Here is a 25,315-nt window from a genome sequence, read left to right on the forward strand (position 1 = left end):
CTACACAATGAGAGCAAATTCACCCCTCCCAGGTCACCGGAAGCTGCCCAGTATGGAGTTGTCTAGCTTAGCAGTGTCTTTTCCAGCTGCGCCAGGGCTCTGTGGTCGCTAACACTGTTCCCCAGCTCCTGCTGCCTGATGTTCCAGATTGCAGAAGAACTGAACCCCAGACCTGCGGCATGCCAAATATCTGCCCTACCACTCATTCCTCAACTGACTTTTGACATGGGGTTGGACTAGATGACCCTGGTGGTCCCTTCCAACTCTATGATTCTATGGTGAGTTTCACAATGGAAGGCAGGCAGGACACAGATCTGGGACAGCCGTGGGATTCCACACAGCTATTCCAGGATTCCCTGAGACTAATCAGAGCACAGAGCAGGGGTCTCTGGGGAAGTAGTGGGGAATTTCCTGCATTGTGCAGGGGGTTGGACTAGATGACCCTCGGAGTCCCTTCCAGCTCTATGTTTCTAGCCCTCTTCTAGTATTGCACGAGGCCACCTGTGCAGCCCTCCATGGCATTAAGAAGGAAGCACATCTCTTGCTTATTGATAGAATCATATAATCATAGAGTTGGAAGGGACCACAGGGTCATCTAGTCCAACCCCCTGCACAATGTAGGAAATTCACAACTACCTCCCCTTCCCCCGCACACACTCCCAGTGACCCCTACTCCATGACCAGAAGATGGCAAAAAAAAAAAAAAATCATCCAAGATAGTGTTACTCCTCTGAAGATGCCTGCCACAGCTGCTGGCGAAACGTCAGGAAAGAAAATACCAAGACCACGGTTACACAGCCCGGATAACCTACGAGAACCAATGAACTCTGACCATGAAAGCCTTCGACAATATTTTGCAGAGCTCTTTTGCTGATCAGGGCAGAGAGAAACCAAGAAAGCTGCGCCAAACCTGACCCTGGCCTGAAGACACTCCCCGTACAGCCAGAAAGGCAGTGGGGTGCTTGGGCGGCCAAGGACAGTCCATGTGCCTGAATCCCCATGAGGGTTTCAGCTAAAGGAAGAGGGTCCCTCCCGCCTTGGTCCAAGGCTACTTATTGCTCAACCAGCTGCCCTTCCTACCTTTAAACGCATCCGCTTGCTGCTCCACGGACTCGCGCACCATTTTCCAAAAGCAGTCGGACACAGCCAGGCTCAAGTTGCGCGTCGTCACCTGGTGGGCCTTCAGCATGCACTTCCTGCAAAGGCAAAGTCCGGCTCTGAGGAAAGCTCAGCAACCAGGGAGGCCGGGGAGGGGGGCGTCTTTCTGATGAACAGAAGGAAGCAGCATTTGGCCCAGGGCTCACATACATAACAGCACCCCCCCCAATGCCCAAGGCATGCAGCTTTTCCCCATTCTCCTCTTGAGCCGACAGACTGTAAGTTCATTTCAGGGGAAACTTCTGTGACGGAAAGAGTCCCACAGGTCCTGTGCTGGCAGTAGTGCCCAGCCAAAATCTCTGGCCCTGGCCTTCCCTCCGCAGGGGAAGGGCACGGCTTCCTCTGTACCATGACACCGATCTTTATGGCACGGCAAAAGCTCAGGGAACATAACCCCCCCTCTTTCCTAGTCCTACACACAAGGGCTGGGGGCTCACTGCTCTCATTGTCAAGGGTGGGAGGGGCTCATGAGAGGGTAAACCCCCCCCCCCCGGATCAGAGCCATTCACAAGGGCTGGGTGGTGTGGAAGCACATGCTGCATTGTGGCCCACTGCAGAAACGTCATGTCTGGCTCTGCAAACTGCCATGTTTCTCCAGACCTCGTGTCTGGGTTCATGGACTAGTACAGAGACAACCTTTGCAGCTGTAAGGCCCAAAGAGTCCTACAGTTCCTTTCAGTGAAGGAGCTGCCCCGTTAAAAGGAAAATCCCACGGAGAGAATGTGTGAGCTTCTCAGGGGCTGCTGCTCCAAACCACACGGATCCATTTCTTGGCAGACTGAAATGGCTGAGGTCTCGCCAAAAAACGGTAGACCCTGTTTGGGCCACAGGAAATATTTACGGAGAGCAATAAAAGACAGGCATACTTCAGCAGCTTAGAGTTCTGGAAAAATTCCTCTTCGTACTCTCTAATAGATTCAATGCTCTCACTGCTGTTTCCTGGAGACAGAGAAAGAGAGAGGGGGGGAAGGGCTGAAATGGTCCCCCATCTACCAGGACCCCTCTCTCAACGGGCCAGAAGCCAGCGCTGGTTACCTTTTCCGGTCACAACGGCAAAATACCCCAGAGCCTTCATGGGGAAGAGCTTGCCTTCGATGATTTGCTGGATCTGGAAAAACAGGAATGAGACAGCACCGACTTTGCCGATCAAGCTGTGCAATGACAGAGAGCCTCACAGAAGGAAAGAAGAGAGCCTCTCAGGGGGAACAATTTTTCTTGGGGGGAGGGAGGGATGAGACAGGCCTGCCCAAGTCCAGTACAGCAAGCACCACATCATGCCCTGCCTCTCCGAACCACCGCATTTTAAAATGGTTCCCCCCCCACCCAAGTTAAATATCACAAGCCAAGACAGGCAAGGGTTGACCACACAGGGAGGATGCCTTATCACCAGAACAGGACCAGCTTCTAGGGAAGACACATCCTCCTCCTAGTGCTAACGGTCCATGGAATGAAAAGTCATAAAAGTCTCCCCTCTTGGATGCACCAGGACATTTTATCCTCCTGGACTGTCACACGGGCAGGCCAATATGTCCTTGAGAGGCATCGGCTGGAAGAAGGCTCTTTCTCTCACCCTGTTTGGACTGGCCACATTTTTCTCTGCCAGGTCCACCTTTGTCAAGACAAAGATCGTCCTTTTCCCCTGTGGGTCCATTTGGCTGACCAAGTCAGTGACAATACTGCGTTCTGCATCCACAGACCCATCTGGAAAAGAAATACACAAAATTGTTAAAAGAAGGCAAGAGCTGAGCTCACTTGAAAAGAGGGAAACAGCTCAATGCAAAAGAGGCTTCAACAGCTCTGCCTCTGGACCCAGCAAATAAGACTCAGCCCAGGCAAGACCCCTTCTCTGCCCCCCCCAATCCAGAACACAGCCAGACATAAGCCATGAGCAGATGGGGGAACCCTCCACACGAATGAGATGTGCCCTGCAAGGGTTGCCACCTTGAATGCAAAGGATGATGGCGTTGGGGTTCTGCATGTAGGCCTTGCTGATGCTGAAGATGGTCTCCTTGGTGTCAGGGGCCATCCCTGACGTCACCGTCTGCGAAGAGAGAAATTTCCGCTTTTGCAGAACTTGGAGGGAGGGAGGAAGGGGGCTGGCCCCAGAAGTGTGCCTACCCCTGATGGGCCAGCACCAGCCTCTCCCGAAACCCTCCAAGAAGGGCGATTCTGAAGCCTTTCACAGCAGCCCCTTCCTCTACAAAGCCTCAGCTGTGCTCATCTCTCCCCATAACAGAGCCCCCCCCCCCCAGACCAAAGTTCCTTCCACCTTCACCCTCCCGGTAGCTCTTCCCAACAGCCAACGTTCTTCTCATTCTGAGATGCTCTGCTCTGAACACACAGCAGCATTCCCCATGCCCTGCAGGGCACTTCTACACCATCCTTCTTTCCTTCGTTCCCACGGCAACCCCGCAACAGAGGTCAGCTTCACGCAGTTTTACAGCTGGGGACCAGCGGCAGACAGGGCAACGCTCACGCGAGCCCCACATATCTGTGGCTGAACTGAATTCAAGTTGTCATCTTCCCCATTCAAGGCAGCCAGTTAACCAGTGGACAACGCCAGCAGTTTCAACAGAAAGCCTCAGTCAAAGGCACTCACGCTGATGACCCCTGGCAAATCCACCAGCACCATCCTTTGCAGGCCAGGGCCTTTCACGTTGAGGGAGATGGTCTGGAAAAGAAAGGTGGAGGAGGAGGATTGCCCCACTGTGGCATCATGGGAGCATCCTCTGTTGAAAAAGAAGCCCGCACTGTGCCACAAGCCATTTCTCGGGCAGGGCCAACCCTCACCCTCTCACGAGAACGGGGCAGATTTCTAGCAGTGGCAAATGCCATCTGCTGCCAGGCCTTACCTGGGCGCTGACTGTGTAGCCTTCTTTTACGCTCTTCCTCATCCGGACCTCAATCTCATTCCTCAGGGCCGCCAGCTGTTTCAGCACAACCAGAAAGGGCCACAATCAATAAGAAGTATGAAGCCATCGCTGAGTAGCAACAAGTTGCTTTGAGTAGATTCACCGGAGAGAGGAAGACACATGCCTGGCCTTCCACCCATGGAGAAGAGCAGCCGGGGGTAGGAATGCCCCCCCCCCCAGTTGTGTGCAGCCTGTTTCTGGCTCCCGTGAAAAGGAGCCTTCAGCAGAGCAAGGAAGCAGAAGGGGCCAGCCTCCCAACTTTCTTCTAGGTCGCCCCCTCCCTGGATTAACCCCACCATGGCTACCCAAGGGTTTCCTTGTGCATGGAAAGAGCTTTCCTCGGAGGGGCTCGTCCCAGTTTGCCACAGGAATTTTGAGAACGTGGCAAAACCTGCACCAGTCGGGCCTATGCCCCATGTTCCCACCCCACAGGTCTTCAAGTGGACCACTGTTAAGCCATGGAATATGCACAGAGACACTAGCTGCAAACACAAAGGGCCATGAGACAGAAGGGGCTACACTGTGGGTGAGGCAGAAATGTTTAAAAACACAGGGTGGGATCTCTACAAAGCGTTCCCACAGATTTCCATCCACGGAGTGCAACTTTCTGGCCTCTCCACCATATGCTTGGGGGGGGGGCATTTTGTGCTGCAGCAGGAGGGGGGAGGCAAGGAAGTTGCACTACACGGGAGGACATTTGCTGTTCTCTGTTGTGTGTGTGTTAAGTGCCATCAAGTAGCTTCCGACTCATGGCGACCCTATGAATGAAAGTCCTCCAAAATGTCCTATCTTTGACAGCCTTGCTCAGATCTTGCAAATTGAAGGCTGTTGTTATCATGCTTTATTTTGAAAGTGGCGTCGAGCAGCTCCTCAGGAGAGGCGGCATCGGCACTTCCTAACAAATCAATTAATTATTTCTGTTCAGCCATCTCCTCCCTCATTCCAGCACCCTTCACCAGGCCTGGGTACAAAAAAAGAAGATACTGAAACTTTGATGAAGAACTTACATCTTCCTCCTTGGTCAGATCAAACTCTCGAGAGCTGTCCTTGAATATGGCCACGTGATGAGGCCCTTCGCTGAGGGTGACCTGGCATTCAGAGGGAAGAAAGAACACCTGGCTGAAGCTGGGGGAACAAGACCAACGAACGGTCCCCTTTCTTTACCAGCTGAACCCCGACGGTTCGGGGGCTCTACCGGGCTTACCATGACTGGCGAGCGAGTCATCATTTCTCCAGAGCCACGTGGGAAGATCCGGGCTTGGGCGATCATCTCAAGAACACTGGTTTTCCCAGCACTTTGATCTCCAACCACCACAACCTTAAGTGAAAATGTTCAGAAGAACCTTTTAAAAAATGCACTCTTCTGTTCATTAAACACAGACTTTTAAATTCTAACGAACAAAACTCACCACATCAGTATTCGTATCAGAAGAGAGTGCTTAATTTGTGGGGGGGATGAGAAAGTTTCCCATAGATTTCTTTTTGTAGGTGTTTTTTTTTTAAACCTACGTGAACCACAACTTTTACACGAAGGGAATCAAAAACGAGCTGAGGCATTGGCTGTCTCTTGACGTTCTCCCCCCCCCCCCCCCGTGCTGGCCATTCCCCAGTGGCCCCTTTTGCTCATGGGAGGCATTAAAGGGTTGCAGCCCCCTCCCCTCATCTGGAAGCACAAAGTTGCTCAGCGCATGGCAGCATGGCCTTACCCGGGGGAGGTGATCCTGGGTGTTGTAGCTGGCGTCGTAATCCGACAGGATGTCCAGGACTTCTGAATACATGTCAATCAGAGATTTCTGGAAAAAGAATTGTGGTGAGCTGAGCTAAAGACTCCACCTCAGAAAGTCTTCCTGTTCACTCAGAGCTCCCCCGATGCAGTCCAGCCTCTGGGTCTCGTCATGACAAAACGCAGAACGGCGGCATCTGAATTCAAGTCGGAGCAAGGCGGAGGAGGGCAAATTGTCTCTTCCAGTCATGATAAAATATTCAAGGAAAATGATATCGCCACAGAGGCCCGCCATGGTAACACCAAGACGAGACTTACTGCAATGCACTCTACATGGGTCAGCCCTTGAAGTCAACTCAGAGGCTCCAGAAGAAGAAGAAGAGCTGGTTTTTATATGCCGACTTTCTCTATCACTTAAGGGAGAATCAAACCAGCTTGCAATCACCTTCCCTTCCCCTCCCCTGTGAGGTAGGTGGGGCTGAGAGAGTGTGACTAGCCCAAGGTCACCCAGTAGGCTTCGTGTGTAGGAGTGGGGAAAACAACCCGGATCACCAGATTAGCCTCCGCCGCTCATGTGGAGGAGTGGGGAATCAAACCCGGTTCTCCAGATCAGACTCCACTGCTCCAAACCACAGCTCTTAACCACTACACCACACTGGCTCTCGATAATAATAACCAATAATAACCAGGCTGGCAGGGTGCTGCAGGGTGCTGGCCATTATTGGGAGCTAGATGGAGCATGCACGTCACTCCCATTGTGCTGTCACTCCATCGGCTGCCCGTCAGTCACCAGGCTCAGTTCAAAGTTCTGGCTCTCACATGGTCTTGGACCCTCTTAGCTGCGGGATCACCTCTCCTGCTACGCTCCACCATTTTTTACCCATTTACTTCATTTGTACCCCGCATTTCTCCGCAAAGGGAACCCAAAGCGGCTTACACCATTCTCCTCCATTTTATCCTCACAACAACCCTGTGAGGTAGATTAGGCTGAGAGAGTATGACCAGCCCACGGTCACCTAGCGAGCTTCCATGGCACGAGTGGGGATTCAAACCCATGTCTCCGGAGATACTAGTCCGGCACTCTTAACCACCACACCACACTGACTCCCATGACAGTTTCGCTTACCTGAGCGGGTGCCACCCTGCAAGTGGGCAAGATGAACCACTGCCCAGATGTGGCTATCCTCTGCTGTGGCCCCCACCCTGTGGAACGGCCTGCCTGAGGAGGTCAGCAAGGCTCCCACCCTCCCGCAAACTCTGGGGCACAGAATTGTTCAGAAGGGCATTTTCAAAAAGGGAACAGGGCTATATTATCGCAGAATAGTTCAGGAAGGTACTTTTTATAAGGGGAACAGGACCGTGAACTATTTAGTTACCCTGGTCCCACTCCATAGTTTTATACCCAGGCAATACCATTTTCTGCATTACATAACATATCATGTCCAATGCTTAGGCTTTTCTCCCCTATTTCTATAATCCTAGTCCTGTTACCTCACTTATTAGATGACCTATCCTGTTGACTGCACTGACTTACATTGCATAACCTTGAGTCTCAGTGAGAAAGGTGGACTAAAAATCAATTAAATTTAAACTAAAGGGATCTCTGTAGAATACAAAAATTGTCCTTTTTAGGGTAATCAATGTCATTGAAAGGGAATTGCCAATGACTTGACAGGAAGCTTTTAAAATTAGTAGGCATGGCTCAAAAATGACTAAACTGAGGCTGTCGTATTTTGGTCACGTCATGAGACGACAAGAGTCACTGGAAAAGACCGTCATGATAGGAAAAGTTGAGGGCAGCAGGAAAAGAGGAAGACCCAACAAGAGATGGATTGACTCAATAAAGGAAGCCACACCCTTCAATTTGCAAGATCTGAGCAAGGCTGTCAAAGATAGGACATTTTGGAGGACTTTCATTCATAGGGTCGCCATGAGTCGAAAGCGACTTGACGGCACTTACACACACACATGGCTCTGAAGCAACTGGGGACAGTCTGCAACTCCCTGGAGAAACACCTGCTTTGTATGAGGAAGGTCCCTGGCATTCCACGCAAAGGATCCTGGGTAGCAGATGCTGGGAAAGGCCCTTCTCTGACTGTGTCTCTCTCTGGACATCAGCCAGTCAGAGTGGACAATACTTAGCTAGATTGACCAACTGTCTAACTCAGAATAAGGCAGCTTCACATGCCCACCGTCTGGGAAATCTGGGTGAGTTGGGGGCTCTGGAAATATTTAAGTACCTTCAGCTTCCTTTGATGAATGCCTTTGTCATCTTTCTGGAGTACAATCTTCCTTAGTTCTTTATTCTCCTTCTCCAAACGCTCAAGCATCCGTTGGTATTTCAGCTACAAAATAGACATGTAAATGTTAAACTGAAGGGGGGGATAAGGAGTGAGGGGGACTTTGTAAAATAACAAAACTTGTCACTAACAGATCACTCAACTTTCAAGCCAGATCATCTTTTATGGAATAATTAATGGAGAATCTAATCACATAAGACCATTTTCAGTAACCATTAAGGAACTAGAAAAACTGCAAACATGAATAACATTAATGTGGAGACATTAAATCCCTTTAAATATCTTCCTGGGAAAAAGATACCTGATTTCCCCCTCTGATGTACTTTGTATCAAAGAGACCTTTGTTTCCTTTGAAATACTTGCCACAGATTCAGAGGGAAATGATTTTTCTTTTATTGACCATGTGTAAATGTGTGATTTGTGTGAATCTCAACTAAGTCTTGATACTTCCCCAATACAGTCCACTGAAGTTGGAAAGGAAAGACCGTGCTTGATTCTGGCAGTTTGGAAGGGACAGGCGACACTTGGAAGACTATGACGCTATACACATTTTATTGCAAGAAGGAGAAAGAGAAGAAGAGAGCTGGTTTTTATATGCCGACTTTCTCTACCTTTTTAAAGGAGAATCAAACTGGCTTACAAACTCCTTCCCCTCCCCATAATAGACACCCTGTGAGGTAGGTGGGGCTGAGAAAGTTCAGAGAGAACTGTGACTAGGTCACCCAGTTGGCTTCATGTGGAGGAGTGGGGAAACCAACCCAGTTCACCAGATTAGCCTCCGCCGCTCTTTACCACTACAACACACTGGCAAGTCACCAAATTATGGCCTGTTAGGACTCATGGGTGCTCTGACAATGCAGGGATGGGTCAGGAAACATCCTCCGGGCTTCTTCAGGTACATATAATCACAGGTTTGAGGACTACATTTGAAGAAACTTTGAAAATACAAAGCTTGTACAAACCAGAAGCTCATTTGCCAGAAATAAGCCTGGCTAAAGCCAGTGGGATTTGCTCCCTATTCTAACTGGGCAGCATTATTAGCTGCTGGTAGGACAGAATAAAAACACTCATTCAAAATGGGGAAAAGATTTGGGAAGATTTTTCAAAGTTGAACAAAGGATAATAAGCCTCTCCATAGCGCTTTCAGTGTCCAAATAGCTTCACATATCACAGTAATCCTTAACAACCATTTTGTAAAATAGGGCAATTCTGTCACCTCCATATTTCAGATAAAGAGCTGACTAGCTTGCTAAAGGCTATTTAGTGAGCTGAGATGGGATTGAACCAGCAGTCTCCTGGACCACAGCTTATCTCTAGCCAACGTGCCACGGCTCAGGCAGAAGGCCAGGGCCCTTCACATAGAACTGCAGCAGCATGGGAGCCAGCTTAAAGGGGTGTTGTCCCACTAGGTTGGGGGCTGTATGCGACCGGATGCTTCCATGTGGCCCATCAGACACCTCTGGTTGCTTTCTTTTCTTTTAAAAAGTCATATAAGCCCTTGGCATAGTGTGTGGTTGATATTTACCGCATGGCAGACATTGAACCTTCTGTGAATGGTCAACCCATTTTGAAATGAAAATGTGAATTCTATCCTGAAGGCCAGCCCGATTTCCATACCTGAGTCCGCAGAAGTTCTTCTTGGAGCTGATCAACCTTTTCTTTGTCAGAAACCTGTAACATCAAGAGACAGAAGCATGGACATTTGGGTTTGTTTGACGTTCAGCACACAGCAGGTCCTCAAACCAGGAGTTTTAAGAAACACCAGTTTTACGAGGACCACCCCATTGGGTTCCCTTCATAAGGCTGTCAGGGCTGAAAAGAAACCACTGGTGGACACCACAGCCGATACCAAAACATCATTCTCAAATAACTGTCTTAAAAAAAAATACTCCAGCCATTGTTGTCAAGAATAAAAAGTTAAAGAAAAGGTCTCCCAGAATGTTATTTTGCCACGGTCTTCTCTCGTCCAGCATGGACCTTTGAAACGTGGAAATGGCACAGTTCTGGCTGCCACCGAGCAGATCATATCCGAAAGTTCCTTTGATTCCAGCCGGTCTCCTACACCCAACCTCAAGACAAGGTCCAGCTCAGCAAGTGGGAAAATGGAGGTGCTGCAAGTTACATGCCAGAAGGCAGTCATTATTGCCAGGAGCCCACTGACTAGTGCCATGTCTCCGCATGCTACACACTGCTTATGCTCCAAGGAGTTTTAACTGCGGCCAAGCTTTACAGACATCGCTACAACACAGGGCACAATGACCTCCCTGTCAACAGTTCTAGGATGGCAAGCTTTCCAATTCTGCAAGGGAAGACTTACTACATTGCCTGAACAAGCTTCCGAAGGGTCGGCAAACAAACAAAAATTTCAGCCGATTAATTATTTTTACTTCAGAAAAGACTGGGCATGTCATGTCTACTTCTACGGTAGTTAGAGGGCTGGATCCTACACAGCATTCCCACTGACAAAAGGTGAAGGGCAATTTTTGCGGATTCCTCCTCTCACTGCAGACCTCATCCCCCACAAACATTTTGGGGCACAGAGGGCACAGGGATGCATGGAAGTCATGCTCCACTAACGGAAATCTTCCACTTTGCCGAAATGTCCAGCGGGATCCATGCCAGAATCTTTCCTCCAAAGTGGGGGAAACATCTCACTCTCCTGAAGCTGGCTTGGTCCAAGCACCATAGCTGCATGCCCTCATTGCTTCGCCACGAGTCTTGGAGCAGGACCCCCTCCCCACCACCACCGCCAAGTGCAGTGAAGCAGAGCAAGGTGGTGCAGAAGCCACAGCCAGCTTCAGCAAGCTCCTCGCATGCAGATTTCAAGCATCACAGGCTGGCCACAAGGGGGGTCTGGATGCTGCGAGGTGACGTGGCCTCCAGACGGGCTGAAGACAAGCAGCTCTCCTGAGAGATCCTGCGTTCCACCAGCCCACTGAAATCCGTGACTGCCGACCCACCCAAGGAAAATGACTGGGGAGGTGGGCACCACTATGCCCTGGGTTAAGAAGAAATCTGGGAGGGGGGAGTCTTTAGTACTCTCACTTCAAGCCCAGCCACATCACTGCCCTTAACCTGGGTTGATAGAGCCCTTAAAACAAACTCAGAACCTGAGAGATTGGGTAGTTATTATCATTGGGTTATTTATTCATGGCTCTAGTTTCCACTTATGCTTGGAGATAGTTTCCACTTATGCTGTGTAGTGTGCGAGGTTTTTTATAGTGGATTCTGACCGCCACCCTAAAAACATGTTCTTCAAAGAGCATGTTTTGAAATAAAAAGTGCCCAGCTCAAACTGTCAGCTGATTTATTGCACTGTATTTTCAGCACATTTTCCAACCAGACTGAAGAGCATTCAAACTAAGTCACGTCTATTTGCATGAAAAAAATTAAAAATCTAAAGCATCTTTTTGGCACCTTAAAGATCCATACATCGATTGCCGAATAAATGTCAGCTGTGTCATCCAATGAAAGACTACCTTGCTGGATCAGGGGAATGCTGTAGACATAGCTTATCTTGATTCCAGTAAGGCTTTTGATAAGGTTCCACATAGTATTCTAGTTGACAAATTGGGAAAATGTGGTTTAGATCCTATTTCTGTTAGGTGGATCTGAAACTGGTTGACAGATCGTACCCAGAGTGCTAGTTAATGGTTCCTCATCCACTTGGAGAGAAGTGACTAGTGGAGTGCCTCAGAGATCAGTCCTGGGCCCTGTGTGGTTCAATATCTTTAAAAAAGGATTTGGATGAAGAAATAGAGGGGATGCTTATTAAATTTGCAGATGATACTAAATTGGGAGGGCTAACAAATACGGTAGAAGACAGAGCCAGGATACAGGATGATCTAGACAGGCTGTAGAATTGGGCTAAAACCAATAAAATGCACTTCAACAAAGATAAATGTAAAGTTCTGCATGTAGGTAGGAAAAATCAGATGCATAATTATAGGATGGGGGAGACTTGTGTGTGGGAAATGATCCTGGGGTCTTAGTAGACCAAACACTGAACATGAGTCAGCAGTGTGATGCGGTAGCTAAAAAGGCAAATGAGGTCTTGGGCTGCATCAACAGAAGTATAGTGTCCAGATCATGTGAAGTGATAGTATAGCTTCATCCAAATCATCTGCTCTGGTTAGACCTCACCTAGAGTATTGTGTTCAGTTTTGGGCACCACAATTAAGAAAGATGTAGACAAGCTGGAACATGTCCAGAGGAGGGCAACAAAGATGGTGAGGGGTCTGGAGACCAAATCCTATGAGGAAAGGTTGAAGGATCTGGATATGTTTAGCCTGAAGAGGAGAAGACTGAGAGGGGATAGGATAACCATCTTCAAGTACCTGAAGGGGTGTCACATAGAGGAAGGTGCTGAGTTGTTTTCTGTTGCCCCAGAAGGTCAGACCAGAACCAACGGGTTGAAATGAAACCCAAAGAGTTTCCGTCTAGACATTAGGAAGAATTTTCTAACCGTTAGAGCGGATCCTCAGTGGAACAGGCTTCCTCAGGAGGTGGTGAGCACTCCTTCCCTGGAGGTTTTGAAGCAGAGACTAGATGGCTATCTGTCAGCAAGGCTGATTCTATGACCTTAGGCAGATGATGAAAGGGAGAGTACCTTGGCCATCTTCTGGGCATGGAGTAGGGGGTCACTGGGTGTGTGTGGGGGGGAAGGTAGTTGTGAATTTCCTGCATTGTGCAGGGGGTTGGACTACATGGCCCTGGTGGTCCCTTACAACTCTATGATCCTATGATTCTATTCTATGACTAATTGTAGGGAGGGGGAGAGTTTCTAATTCAGCCAGGCAGGCTGTGGCAAGCAAAGCTCCGAGTCCTGGACAATCCCTCTTGGCCAAAACCACATGTAACAGGCTAAATATCAGGTCACTGTTCAGCATTTATCTCTCAAAATTAAGAGGGGTCTATAAAAAAATTGGAGAAACTGGCACACCAAAAGGTGTTTTTTTTAAGGCGAATGCAAAGAAGTGGCCACATGACTTTCTTTGCCACCTACCACTTTGGCAACTATTGGACTAAGATATAAGACACTGAGAATTCCAGTGCAATGGAAAGGCCTAGGCGAGATAAGGACTCCGGAGAGAGATTATGAAAAAAATCTGATTTAAGCCCCCCGGTCGATGAAAGGATCCTGAAATGGAAGGAAACCCGTTCTCCTAATCATTCTGGCTATTTTAAAAAGAGGATATGATGGGTCCCAACAACAGAAAATTTGTAAAAACTTCATAATGTATAACTTTATAACATTTATGTACTGGATTATTTAAACTATAATAAACTGTCATGTTTTGCAAAAAAGAAAGTCCCAGGCCAAGCATCCCATCAGCTACGTATCCTTGAGCAAAGTCCCCGTCTCCAAAGGAGAGAGGTTTTAAGCAGAGCTGATGCTTCCCACCCCCCTCAAGGCTCCACAGGGGACCTACTGGCCACAGCCCATCACAGCCAGGACAAAGCTGGTATGGATCAAAACACCCTTGTGCCATTTTCATCGCTGAAAGGCTAAAACTGTTCTTTTGAGCTCAAGCTTTTGGTGTGAGTAGGAAGCCACTTGCCCTGACCTGGATGGCCCAGGCTAGCCTGATCTCGTCATATCTCAGAAGCTAAGCAGGGTCGGCCCTGGTTAGTATTTGGATGGGAGACCACCAAGGAAGTCCAGGGTTGCTGTGCAGAGGAAGGCACTGGCAAACCACCTCTGTCAGTCTCTTGCCATGAAAACCCTAATAGGGGTCGCCATAAGTTGGCTGCAATTTGACGGCACTTCACACACACACAGGAAGCCACTTAACAGCATCTTACCCCCCCTCCCCCCCTCCGAAGGCAGGAGCCCCAAACCTTCACAGCTGTGGCCACATCACAGCAGCCTTGGCCATAGCTCCATCCCACACACGACGAGCCAACATGCGCTACTTGTCCTTCTTTGCCCGATAGACTCTGCCCACTTCTGGACATGTTCTGACCACCAGCAGAGCTACAGCTGAGGCCATCAGGAAACCCCCTTGGGCTGCCCTCCTTCCCCACCCGGATCACAGCTTCGATTCCCTTCCAGGGAATCGCCTGAAAAATTCTGCTTCAGTTTCTGAGACATGACAGACACCAGAGTCCACAGTGGCGGGGAAAGAAGTAAAATTCTTAGTCCCCAGCCTCAAACATTAGAGGCCTGGCATTCCTCATACACACACTGAATAGCGAGATGGTTTTTCAGCTGCTGTGTTGTAGTATTTTGCATACTCTTCTCTCTCAGAGGAAGACAGTGCAGTGCAGCAGCTACAGAGTTCGACTTCCAAGTGCCAGAAACTCAGGTAGCTGCTTAGTCATGAAACTCAATGGACAGACTGGGGGAAGGAATTTTTTTCTTAGCCTAAGCTAGCCTACCCCACAAGACTGGTAAATCTGAAATGCTGTCTCAACTTGCTGGGGGTCACAGGGAATTCTAACACTGTACATATCTGACAATCACGTAAATTGAAGCTACAGGTACTGAGTGACAAACAAACATTTGTAAACTCGACCTCAGGCAGGTAAGTGACTCTGCAGGCAGCCCGGTCATGCAAATGGGCAAACCGGCCAGCCCCGCTGAAAAAGATGCTCCAGGCTTCTTGACGACTCCCAGCTCTGATCCACACAAGAAGTCCTGCTGGATCAGACTAAGTGGCCCCCATCTAATCCCACTCCCCCTACCGGTTTCCCACAGCGGCCAGCCAGATGGCCCATGAGCAACGCCCCCCACCCCAGAGGCTTATTCCCAGCAGCTGCTCCTGAGAGGCAACCAGACCCAAACAGGAGTTAGGATTTACAAGTTAGCGAAAAGCTGCAGAAGCAAAGGTAAGTACAGATCTTTCCCACAACAAATTTCATTTCCGTGATCAAAACAATCAATCAATTGTGCTCTTGGTGTCTGCCAAGACCACTGCCAAGGCCCACAAGCAGAGGATAATTTGGGAGGTGCTGATTGGTATCAAATCACAGTATTTGATGAGGGGGGGGGATTACAGCACCCCGCTGCCCCTTTTTTAAGCCATCACCTTTCGCTTCTGCTGGGAGGAGCCTGGCCCTGGAGTGGCGCTGCGCACTTCCTCTTCATGCTGCTGGAGTTGCTGCTGCAAGAAAACGAGTTCGCCAAGGAGGCCCTGCCGCACATTTACGAGGAGGAGAAGGGGAGAAGGGAAAAAATGGAGGTGAGGGGAGAAATAATATTAAACCAAAGGGTGCAATATAAAGACGGGCATGGAAAGAAATATGGGGGACAAAACAAGGGATCTCAGCATGCTAACTGCTGCCTGGGCACACCTGGGGACAAAAGTTCATGAAAATGTAGATGCTGATGATTTCTGGCAAAACAAGAGTACAAGAAAGCGACTGACAACCCTGCCTGCAAAGGCTATCCCTGATGAAACTTGGAGCTTAGCCAAGTGGACCACAAGATGGGTCGCCTGGAAGGTCTAGAAATGCCCAGTTCTCAGTGGGGAGGGCCGGCCTCCCCGCTTGATGGGTTTCCAGACAATGATAAAGCTTAAAAAATGATGTTGCAGCTAGGAACCGAACTGGTTTGCATGAAAATCAAGGCATCTCCTTCCCCATGCCAAGCTGTGCCTTTTAGCATTCAAATCAGAATATGCAAAATCAAACACAACAGGACTGGGAAAGGAAGCTTCGAAAAGCAAACTTACAAGTCATAACTGCTCTAGAAAAAGTCACTTCCAGTTTCCACAGACACTCCTGAGAGAGGAAAGGAATTGCTGTCTCATCGGGGGCTGCTCTGAATCAAGCCCCCCGCCTGCCATTAAACATGACAATGACACAACTGTAAACAGTATTCAAGATGCCAATTAACAAGTGGCCCAAACCCACACACACAGAAACATATTTTTATGTTTCAAAAATAGTTGTGTATTGTAAAACTACAAAATGAAAACATCCCCTGAACCCACAATATGAAAAAATGTGATGAGCATATAATTGTAAACAATGTTCCATGTGCCATGAACAAGTGTGTAAATACAAAGAAAAGCAAACAGTATAAATATAAAAAACATTGAAAAAGGCATTAATGCACAGGACAAAGTGCAGATTGCCGGCTATCTTCAGACCGTTTCTGTGTTATCCGGTCTATTTTATTTTAAAACAGCCACCAATTGAAAACAAAGAACCACAAAAGGTCTCTCACCCCTGTTCTATGAGATGCAATCATTAACTCCTTTTTTTATTAAAAAAATATATATTTCTACATTTGTGCTGTTTATTTTCTGTTTACATTGAACACTGTTTACAATTGCATGCTTGTCACAAGGGAAGGGAGAGGCTGTGGCTTAGTGGTAGACGACCTACTTGGTACGCAGAAGGTCCCGGGTTCAATCCCTGGCATCACCAGTTAAAAGGGCCAGGCAGCAGGTGATGGGAAAGACCCTTCTCTGCCTGAGTCCCTGAAGAGACTGCTAGTCTGAGTAGACAATACTGACTTTGATGGACCAAAGGTATGATCCTGTATAAGGCAGCTTCACAAGTTCACGTGGGTGTTCCCATTTTTTCATAGTGTGGGTTTAGGGACCGGGCAAGAGGAGCAATGCCAGCATCTGCTCCTGCACAGGTGCCTTTCAAACGCCCACTGAAAACATTACGATTGAGCAGCCTTGGCTACCAAAGAAGCTAAGACAGAGCCAGGCTGGCTTTCTTGAGCCACATGCGTGGTTCACGAGACAAGAGAGGAACCCACAGTCTGCACGGAACTCCCCAAAGCCGGCTCCTGCAGCTACAGGCAAAGTCCCATCTCCACTGCTTTCATTGTAGAGGACGATTAAAGGGGTTGGACTAGATGGCCTGTATGGCCCCTTCCAACTCTATGATTCTAACACGGCTGCTGAGAGTTTTGACCTTTTCAAACCAGCATTCCTAGAGAACTGAGTTCTAATCCATTAAAGTTTATACTGCAATAAATCCCTCAGTCTTTAAGATGCCTCGACATCCCTTTGTGCTTAGGCTGCAAAAAATGAACAAAGCCACCCCTGTGGCATTTCTGATATGGTCTTCAAGTGAAAGAGGATTCCCACCTCTGCTTTAAGCCCACGCGCATTCTATGCAACATCTGACTGGGGACGGACATCCAGGGCACAGCGGGAATCAGGGCTTTCTTACTACTTCCCAGGGAAGAAAGACCAAGAAGTGGCCACTGACCAAGAAAGGGCTACAACAAAACCTACCCTGATAACTGTACAATGTGCAGAGTGAAAACCTGGACATGTACAGTTTCCCACAGCAGGCATTCTATGATTCTATTCTATGATTCTAACTGGAGATGGTGGGGATTGGACCTGGGACCTTCTGCATGTCAAGCAGAAGCTCTTCCACTGAGCCATGGCCCTCCACAGCCATTCCTCCACCTCCTCCTGCCTCTGCTGAGTCTCCTCACCACTGCTGCCCTGCACGCTCCTCTGTTGTCCAGGAGGCTCCGGCCTCAGCAGCCTTCCCACAAGGAGGAAAGACCGGTCATGGGTGGGCCCTGCACTGCTACCCAGCCAAGCTGCGCGCTGCACTCTCAGGCAGCAACGAGGTCCTTTCTGCACACGGGAGCCCTCCAATCACTTGAGGCCTGTCTGCAGTGGGAGCAAAGCAGGTATAAGAAGTGATGTCATGCAGGATGTTCCTGCCCACGTTGCTCAAGGACTTCGTCCACTCACGGTGCTCAAGTGGAAACGCAGGTAGCCCATGGTGGATGGAATGCTGAGACACAAAACCAAACCAGGAGGACTTCCTGCTTTAACGTCAAAAGTTTCACGGGCTGTTCGCAGCTCAAGAGAGCTGCTCACATTAATAGCATAAAATCAAAGGGTTGACCTGACTTCCCATGACCCAGATATATATCTAAATAATAAAATCAGAATTGGAAAATGGAGACCACGGTTGCAACCTGCTGCCTGGCGTGCCAGTCCTAGATCCAAAACTCAAAAGCAGGTGATACAAAATGGTGTGTGGCATGGGTGCTTGTCTACACACAGAGTCACCCCACATGGAAGACAAAGGCCCAGGACTGACGCTAAGGAAGGGCTCTTGGCCTAGCCGAATGCTCCGTCATCATCTCAGTGTTGCTTTGAACAAAACTTTCACAACCCAAACAGGAAGCCTCAAGGCCAGCCTCACCGTCTCTGTGCAGTTTTGCCGAAATTATCTCCTTCACAACCCATCCCCACACAAATGCAACACAGCTGCTGAGGCCTAAACTTCCAAGTTCATCTTGCAAGTTCTCAGTTAAAGCCATGCTTTCTTGTGGACCGCACAAGAAAGAAGCAGCCTCAATCCATTGGGAGATTATTTTTTTTGTTTTTGGTAGCTATCAGGAGTCCTTTGGGGGCGCTAAAGCATGGTCTGGGACTGCCTGGATCTCCCTGCCATCAGCTTCCGGCCACAAAGCTGCCAAATGTTCTGGGCTGCCTTTTGTTTCAAACTACCTGTGATGTTGGGAGCCTCGAGGCCAGAACTACCAAGCCACTGTCCTTCTTAAATAGCAGCCAAGTAGGAACAAAGATCAAGCCTTAAGATCAAGCCAGGACATCTTGGCCCACACAGCAAGCCTGGAAGAGGCCCCTCTGGACTACAACTGCAGTGTTCTCTTCCCCTGCTAAAAGTTTCTCTTGTTTGGCATTAACTGCCAGGAGTCAGCCGTGGATAGTCATTTTGGCTAGCTTGTACACCACTCATCAGCTTTTAGCTAGCTAGTTTTATTGTTGGGCTACCAATGCAAGAATGATGCTTGTTAGGATCTGAACAACAGTTAATGTGTCCAGTGATTGAGTATGAGAATTTAAACCCCGCTCTGTTTGCATTCTGGGAGGCTCTCAGTCACAGTAAGCCCACAGGGAACTCGCTGTAGAAACTAAACCTTTTCACCTATGAAATCTCCCCCAAGCCACGGTTTCCAAACAGAAGCGTTCCACTGACTGGCCACTCAAAACATCCAGCCAAACAAAACCGACACCCCCTTGTCCACCTGCTCAGTAGAAACTTTCCCCAAATACCTCAGCAATCCCCTTCCAGAACGTACCTTCTTGTTCTGCTTCTCATTCTCGCTGCCCTGGTCTGTAGCTCTGAACGCCGTCTCCCCCGAAGAATCTGGGGGGAAAAGAGGAGCCAAAACCACTCAGAACAGGAAATACACCCTGATACTGAAGCGGCAGTGAGACGGCCACCTTTTAGAGCAACTCAGCAGACCTTTTAACAAGCTCCTTCCCTGGCACATCACAGAGCCCACCTAAGAGAACCTTTTGTTACGAGCACAAATAAAATCAGATCTGATGCAAAGCTTGTGAAGTGGAAACTAAATATCCTGTACAACACACTAAGCGACCTGGCCAGTATAACCATCTTCAGGGACTTCAGGAACCATCTCTGCTTTGCCACCAGATGATTGATGGAAACATTGGCATCCCACACTCTCCATCCATGGAATTCCCAAGGTGGCTAAGGAAACACCCGTCATCAAGGTGGGGCAGGATTGTGCAGAGGGAGGGCATGGGCACCACAAGGATCCTGAGGGAAGGGGGGGGGACGACACAACCCATCTCCGAACAGGCAGCACGGGGCCTCTGTCCTGCAGAACTGAGGTGGAGCCACTGAGAACTATGCCTGATGGTACCTGCTGAGCCCCACCCTCCGTACGGTTTCTCGTTTGTGCTACAATGGCACAGCAGCACAGGGAAGGGCTCCCTATTCGCTAACCAACCTTCTGGATTTACAGGCTTAAAACTAACAGCACTTGACTTTCATTTGGAGGACAGGGCATCACGCATATCTTTTTTATTCCTTTCCTGCTGATGGTACTCTTTCTGCCAAGTTGCAAAACCTGGCACCTTGGTTCCAGGTGCTTAGTATTAAAACTGTTACTGAAAAAGGCAGAAGCAAACATTTAACTACATGCTTTTAAATGTTTCCCTTTTATCATCCACTTATTTATGTTCACACATATACTTTATTACACACACACACCATATGTATGTGAGTAGATTTCACATGGTACACAATGTCTATAGAAGAATGTCAGCAAAATGTTTTTTTTAACCCAAACTTGTGACATTCTTAAAATGCAGGGGAACATGCGTAGCAGTGATTTTATGCTTCCCCTTGGGAATTCTGTTTAAATTAGGAACCATTTGATGTCAGCTTTGCGTATACATTGACAGATTCCACAAGGTTTCCAAAATCATTTTAAAAAATGAAAAAGCATTCTACCCAACGGGTGAACTCCCTCCTCTCTTATCAGCATTTTAAAATGGTGTTTGTGTTAAAAGGGGAGGACTGTTAAAAGGGGCAGTAAAAAGTGCAATTTACACACCTAACAACAGAGGTAGATCAGAAGCTCCTATGACTTCACTAACCAAATTGTAACCTGCGGAAAACCAGCAGAAAAGGGGAAATAAAAATTACAAATAGGAACAAATGGCAAAGGAAATGAGAGACATTTTTGGTCTCACGCATCACAAGAGCCACACAGACATGATGGCAAAGCTTCCAAAAGCGGTATGGCAACAGAGGGCAGACAGGTGGATTGAAAATAAATCACTGTGGAACACAAGGGGGGGTTTCTCCTCTACTTGCAGATCCCAAGGTCCCCCCTCCCATTCTAGTCCAAGCGCAACGAGAGCCCCCGCCACTCCCAGAAACTCTGAAGTCACAGAGGCCACTTCAAACAGAACTGAAGGTCTGCGTGGCAAGCTGGATTTCCGCCCCCTTGCAGGCTTCTACTGCTTTTGATGTCCCGGGCACCACTGGCAGGATAAAGCGCCAAGAAGACAGGGGCCAGCCCAGTGCCCTGGCTGGGTGGAGAAGCCTCTCTCAAACCACCAGAACCTCCTGCCCACGATCGGCCACCTTCCGAGACACGCATGCTTGCACCTGCGCCTGTTCAGGGTGGGACCGTGTATCAGTGTCTGGCTTTGCACTGAGCTGGCACCCGAAAGGGTATGCTTTAGCCAAGAACAACTGTCAGCGGCTCACTGACTAAAATGAAGAAAACAGAACTTCCATGCCCATCTCCAGAGGTTCTCTGAGCCAGACGACTACCTGTAAGTCCAGCTGCTGCTCACTTACCTTTCACGTGAAGGCTGAGAGAGTGGAAAGTTACACAACATGCCGGGCAGGCTTTCCAAATCTTATTGTTTCCCTCATAACTAAACAAGATGAAAAATTCCCTCACCGGGTTTGAAGAACTCCTTCAGGGAACCGAGGCTCTCTCCAATCTTGTCAAAGTCAGGCAGCAGCTTCATAAGATCTTCAGACTCAGGAAGAGCTTTGCTAAGTTTGTCTAGGGAAACGGGAAACAAACGTCACCACCGAACTGTGTTTCTTTCTTGCTTTTTATGGGAACACTGTGTCACTTTAGAGGTTTCTTCCCCATTCTTAAATAGTGACCTGAGTTCTCCAATCTCAAAACATGGGCTCTTGTGGATCACATTACAAATATTATGACTGCATACTAGTTTGATGAAGAAGTCTTAAAGGATACCCCACATAGAAAGCATGCCAAAACACTGCCTGCCCGGCCTCCCTCCCTCCTTGGAGACCAAGCCCTACAAGGAAAGGCTGGCTGAGGGAGTTGGAAATTGTTAGTCTGGAGAAGAGGAGGCGGAGGGGGGACACAATTGATCTCTTTAAGTATTTGAAGGGCTGTCACTTAGAGGAGGGCAGGGAGCTGTTTCTGTTGGCAGCAGAGGATAGGACTCACAATAATGGGTTTAAATTGCGGGCGGAAAGGTACCAGCTGGACATTAGGAATTTCTTTTTTACAGTGAGAGTAGTTCAGCAGTGGAATTGGCTGCCTAGGGAGGTGGTGAGCGCCCCCTCACTGGCAGTCTTCAAACAGTGGCTGGATGAGAACTTGTCAGGGATGCTCTAGGCTGATCCTGCATTGACAGAGGTTGGATTAGATGGCTTGTATGGCCCCCTCCAACTCTATGATTCTATGCCTGAAAGTTTCCAACTTTGACTGCTACCCAGAAGCATAGACATGTTTCAGAGCAAATATCAATGAGTAAGACTGCAGCCCTGGAATCCCAGGGCAAAGTCATGGGTGGGTTGACACTGGTCACTTGGACATTCCGCTCGAGGACCCCACCAGCTTGGGAAGTGGAGGAAGACGGCTGAGAAGAGCCGAGCCTCTTCCTTTAACATCATCACAGAGGGGGCTGTACGAAGCGTATGAACATACAGGAACCCTGAGAATTCCTGACTTGACAACCGACTGAACGTTCTGCAAAGCTTTCCAGCTGAAGCTGGATTCTGTCTCCACAGAGGACACATATATTGAAGAAGCAGAATATCAAACAGGGGCACATCCAGATTCCTGTATCTACATGCAAGATTTTCTGTAATCTGAATTTCGGTATGTAGTTTTTGGCTTGCAACAGAACACACAATGCATTGCCTCTGGGCAAGGGTGGTAATATAAGTGAACTGCTACATTCTCATACACACAGTGCCATTTTTTTGTTTTGGTTACTTTACACTGTAGTTTCTTTTTATTCCTTTTACAGTTTCTGACATCACCTGAACTTAAAAAAATGCCTCACCTTTCCTAATTTAAAATTAAATGAGGGCTGAACCCCTCAAACCCAAGTTCATCACCATTCCAAAAAGGCCACTGTGAAAACACACATACACACACACCAGCCCCATAATACACACATTCAGCCTGGTACAAAATGAAGGCAGACTCAAAATCTGCCCCCTGAAAGCCATTAAAAATCCTCCCTAGAAAAAGTATGGCTTCGATATAGGTCTGTCAATATTTTGAGAGAGAGAGCATGGTGTAGTGGTTAAAATGTGGAACTCAGAGCTGAGAAATTCTAGGTTCGAATCCCCACTCTGCCATGAAAGCTTGCCAGGCGACCTTGGGCCAGTCTCTCCCTCAGCCTCACCTACCTCGCAGGGTTGTTGTGAGGAGAAAATGGAGGAGAGGAGAATGATTCCGGCCACTTTGGGCCCCCATGGGTGAGAAAACTGAGGCAAAAATGAAGTAAATAAAATAAAAAATAAGCATATCCTGTATCTAAGGTCTGCATCAGAAGGGAAATAAAAATCCAGAACCAACCAAAATCAATGTACTCATCAAGTTCCCATATGAAGTCAGGCACAATCCACTTGTACTCGCTCAGATCTGGCATCATGTCCTTCCACTGATCGTATGTCTAAGACAAAGGCCAGAAAGAACACCAGTAAGATTTATAACAAAGATGGAATAACCTGCACGTCCACAATGTACAAGAGTGCCCCTCTCTGCCTTTGTCACGGAACCCCTGTACGATTCAATCTTCTGGTCAGAATTAGGCCTGTGTGTCTAGTAAACAGTTACCAGCCATTTGTTTTTCAAGTGCTTTGGTTGTGGGATCCTGCATGGTGGGGGGAGGGTTGGGGTCACTGGGCACGTGGGGGGGAGATAGTTGTTAATTTCCTGCATTGTGCAGGGGGTTGGACTAGATGACCCTGGTGGTCCCTTCCAACTCTATGATTCTATGATTCCAAGTTGTCTTTCAGACTGGGAATTGCACACACAAGACTGAGTGGGAAGAAGCGCACACTGCTGGAATCTGGCACCGAAGAGCCTTGACTTGGGATCCCACGGGGTTTCCGGGGCCAGGGCTGATCTCATGGAGGAGTCTGCATCTAGTGGGCAGCCTTGACATTTATGTGCTTTGAGAAGGCAAGTAACTTTTCCCTATCTGTCCTCTTCATACCATTTGCTACAATGGGGGCCAAAACAATTTAAACAGCTGGCCTCTACAGCTTTGCTCTGTACGCCTGACACTTGAGTGCATCCTGACACAAGAGCTCCCCCCTGGTGAGGACCAGCAGCCTAGACAGCACTGCCTGACACCCACCGACTGTCTCTAGACCTCAGGGGAAAGGGTCCCAAGCAAGACAGATGGCAATTATCACACACACATATCCGCTAATCCTCAGCATAAGGCAGCCATAGGCACATTGTGTCTGGAGATCAAGGTTATACTTCCGACCTGCACAACTGATAACGGCTGACAGCTCTCTTCCCCTTTTTCAGCTAACCCATTAACAGCCATTTACATTCTGGACTTTTGTGTTTGAAGAAAGATACAAATATTTGTATTTTTGTTGTTCTGCCGTGTCAGGGGATCCTGTTTCCCACTCTGTCCCCCTCCACATCAGTCTTAGGAGGACTTTCATGATAAGCACGGCCCAGACCTATCAGGAGAAGCAGCTACTGCATGGACCAGGGGGTTGAACACAGCCGTGGCAGCACCACCACTGAGAAGGGAAAGATCCAGCACTTTTACTTGCCCCCGCTTCTATGCTCTTCTCTCAAGCCTAAACTTTTTACTGATTTAACAACAACATGATTCATGTATAACTCACCACAAAAAAATTGTACTATCAATGTCTACATTTTCTGTAACAACGATCACCACTACACCTGGTACTTGAGAAATAGTTGAAAACCGCTACACCCTATGCTACACATGGATCTTAATTTTTGCCAGCTTGAGAGGTAAAAGTTGAAAGCAGAAAATGTTCTATAGTAAAGAAAATATATTCTTTATAGAGAAGCTCTCATGAAGTCACAATAGGAAAACTAATAGCACATTTGAACGTTAAGCAAAACTGACTAACATTGGAAGTGCTGAACTCTTTCACAATATGTTCTCATTAAATAAAAAATTATTTACAATTAAAGAAGTCCTTGAAAATGTTGTATGTGATGTCTACAATATATAAAGGCGTTACCATTATCTAACACTGTAGATTGCCTCACATGTCACTAACTCCAAAAGGGGGGAATCATAAGAGTATTTTTCAGTGCTTAAAGTTCCTAATTTCTTCTTTGAAAAAAAATCATTTAGGATGCGTGAAATGGTTTTTAAAATAGGCTTTTCTCACTCGAAAGAGAATATATCGCACAGGGATCTTTTCAGTGTTCCCCAAATCTCCCAGTTTTTTCACTGGAAAAATTGAAAAAAGTCCTCAAAATTTGTTTCCTTCCAAATGTTTTCATCTCCCCCAACAACAGGCCTTAACATCTGTGGGCAGCCAGCCGCTGCTATTGCGGACCAGAGTACCTTTTTGGCTGTGTAGCCCCCGCCGACAGCAGATCCCAAGACGATGTAGCGAAGTCTCAGGAGCCTCGAAGCCACCCTCACTAGCCAAAAGTTCCTGTGGGGTTGGAAGCCATGCTGGACGTAGAGTCTGGGCTTAAGCAA

At 48.0% G+C, this 25,315-nt stretch overlaps 1 protein-coding gene across 1 annotated transcript in view; it reads right to left on the bottom strand.

The window, feature by feature from the left end:
- Positions 1-23,261, bottom strand: part of OPA1 (OPA1 mitochondrial dynamin like GTPase) — a 43,536-nt gene extending 20,275 nt beyond the window's left edge. The window contains exons 1-17 of the mRNA XM_056850250.1: positions 23,176-23,261; positions 21,283-21,390; positions 20,422-20,475; positions 19,135-19,202; positions 15,125-15,229; positions 9,711-9,764; positions 8,034-8,138; positions 5,777-5,863; positions 5,275-5,388; positions 5,078-5,158; positions 4,011-4,085; positions 3,758-3,829; positions 3,100-3,199; positions 2,729-2,859; positions 2,194-2,266; positions 2,025-2,097; positions 1,081-1,196 (exon numbers count right to left, since the gene is read on the bottom strand). Coding sequence (XP_056706228.1) covers positions 1,081-1,196; positions 2,025-2,097; positions 2,194-2,266; positions 2,729-2,859; positions 3,100-3,199; positions 3,758-3,829; positions 4,011-4,085; positions 5,078-5,158; positions 5,275-5,388; positions 5,777-5,863; positions 8,034-8,138; positions 9,711-9,764; positions 15,125-15,229; positions 19,135-19,202; positions 20,422-20,475; positions 21,283-21,390; positions 23,176-23,251 — 1,492 coding nt within the window. The 5' untranslated portion in view covers positions 23,252-23,261. The remainder of the gene's footprint in view (positions 1-1,080; positions 1,197-2,024; positions 2,098-2,193; positions 2,267-2,728; positions 2,860-3,099; positions 3,200-3,757; positions 3,830-4,010; positions 4,086-5,077; positions 5,159-5,274; positions 5,389-5,776; positions 5,864-8,033; positions 8,139-9,710; positions 9,765-15,124; positions 15,230-19,134; positions 19,203-20,421; positions 20,476-21,282; positions 21,391-23,175) is intronic.
- Positions 23,262-25,315: the final 2,054 nt, after the last annotated feature.

The sequence above is a fragment of the Euleptes europaea genome, chromosome 5 (assembly GCF_029931775.1).
Source record: "Euleptes europaea isolate rEulEur1 chromosome 5, rEulEur1.hap1, whole genome shotgun sequence".
NCBI lineage: Eukaryota > Metazoa > Chordata > Lepidosauria > Squamata > Sphaerodactylidae > Euleptes > Euleptes europaea.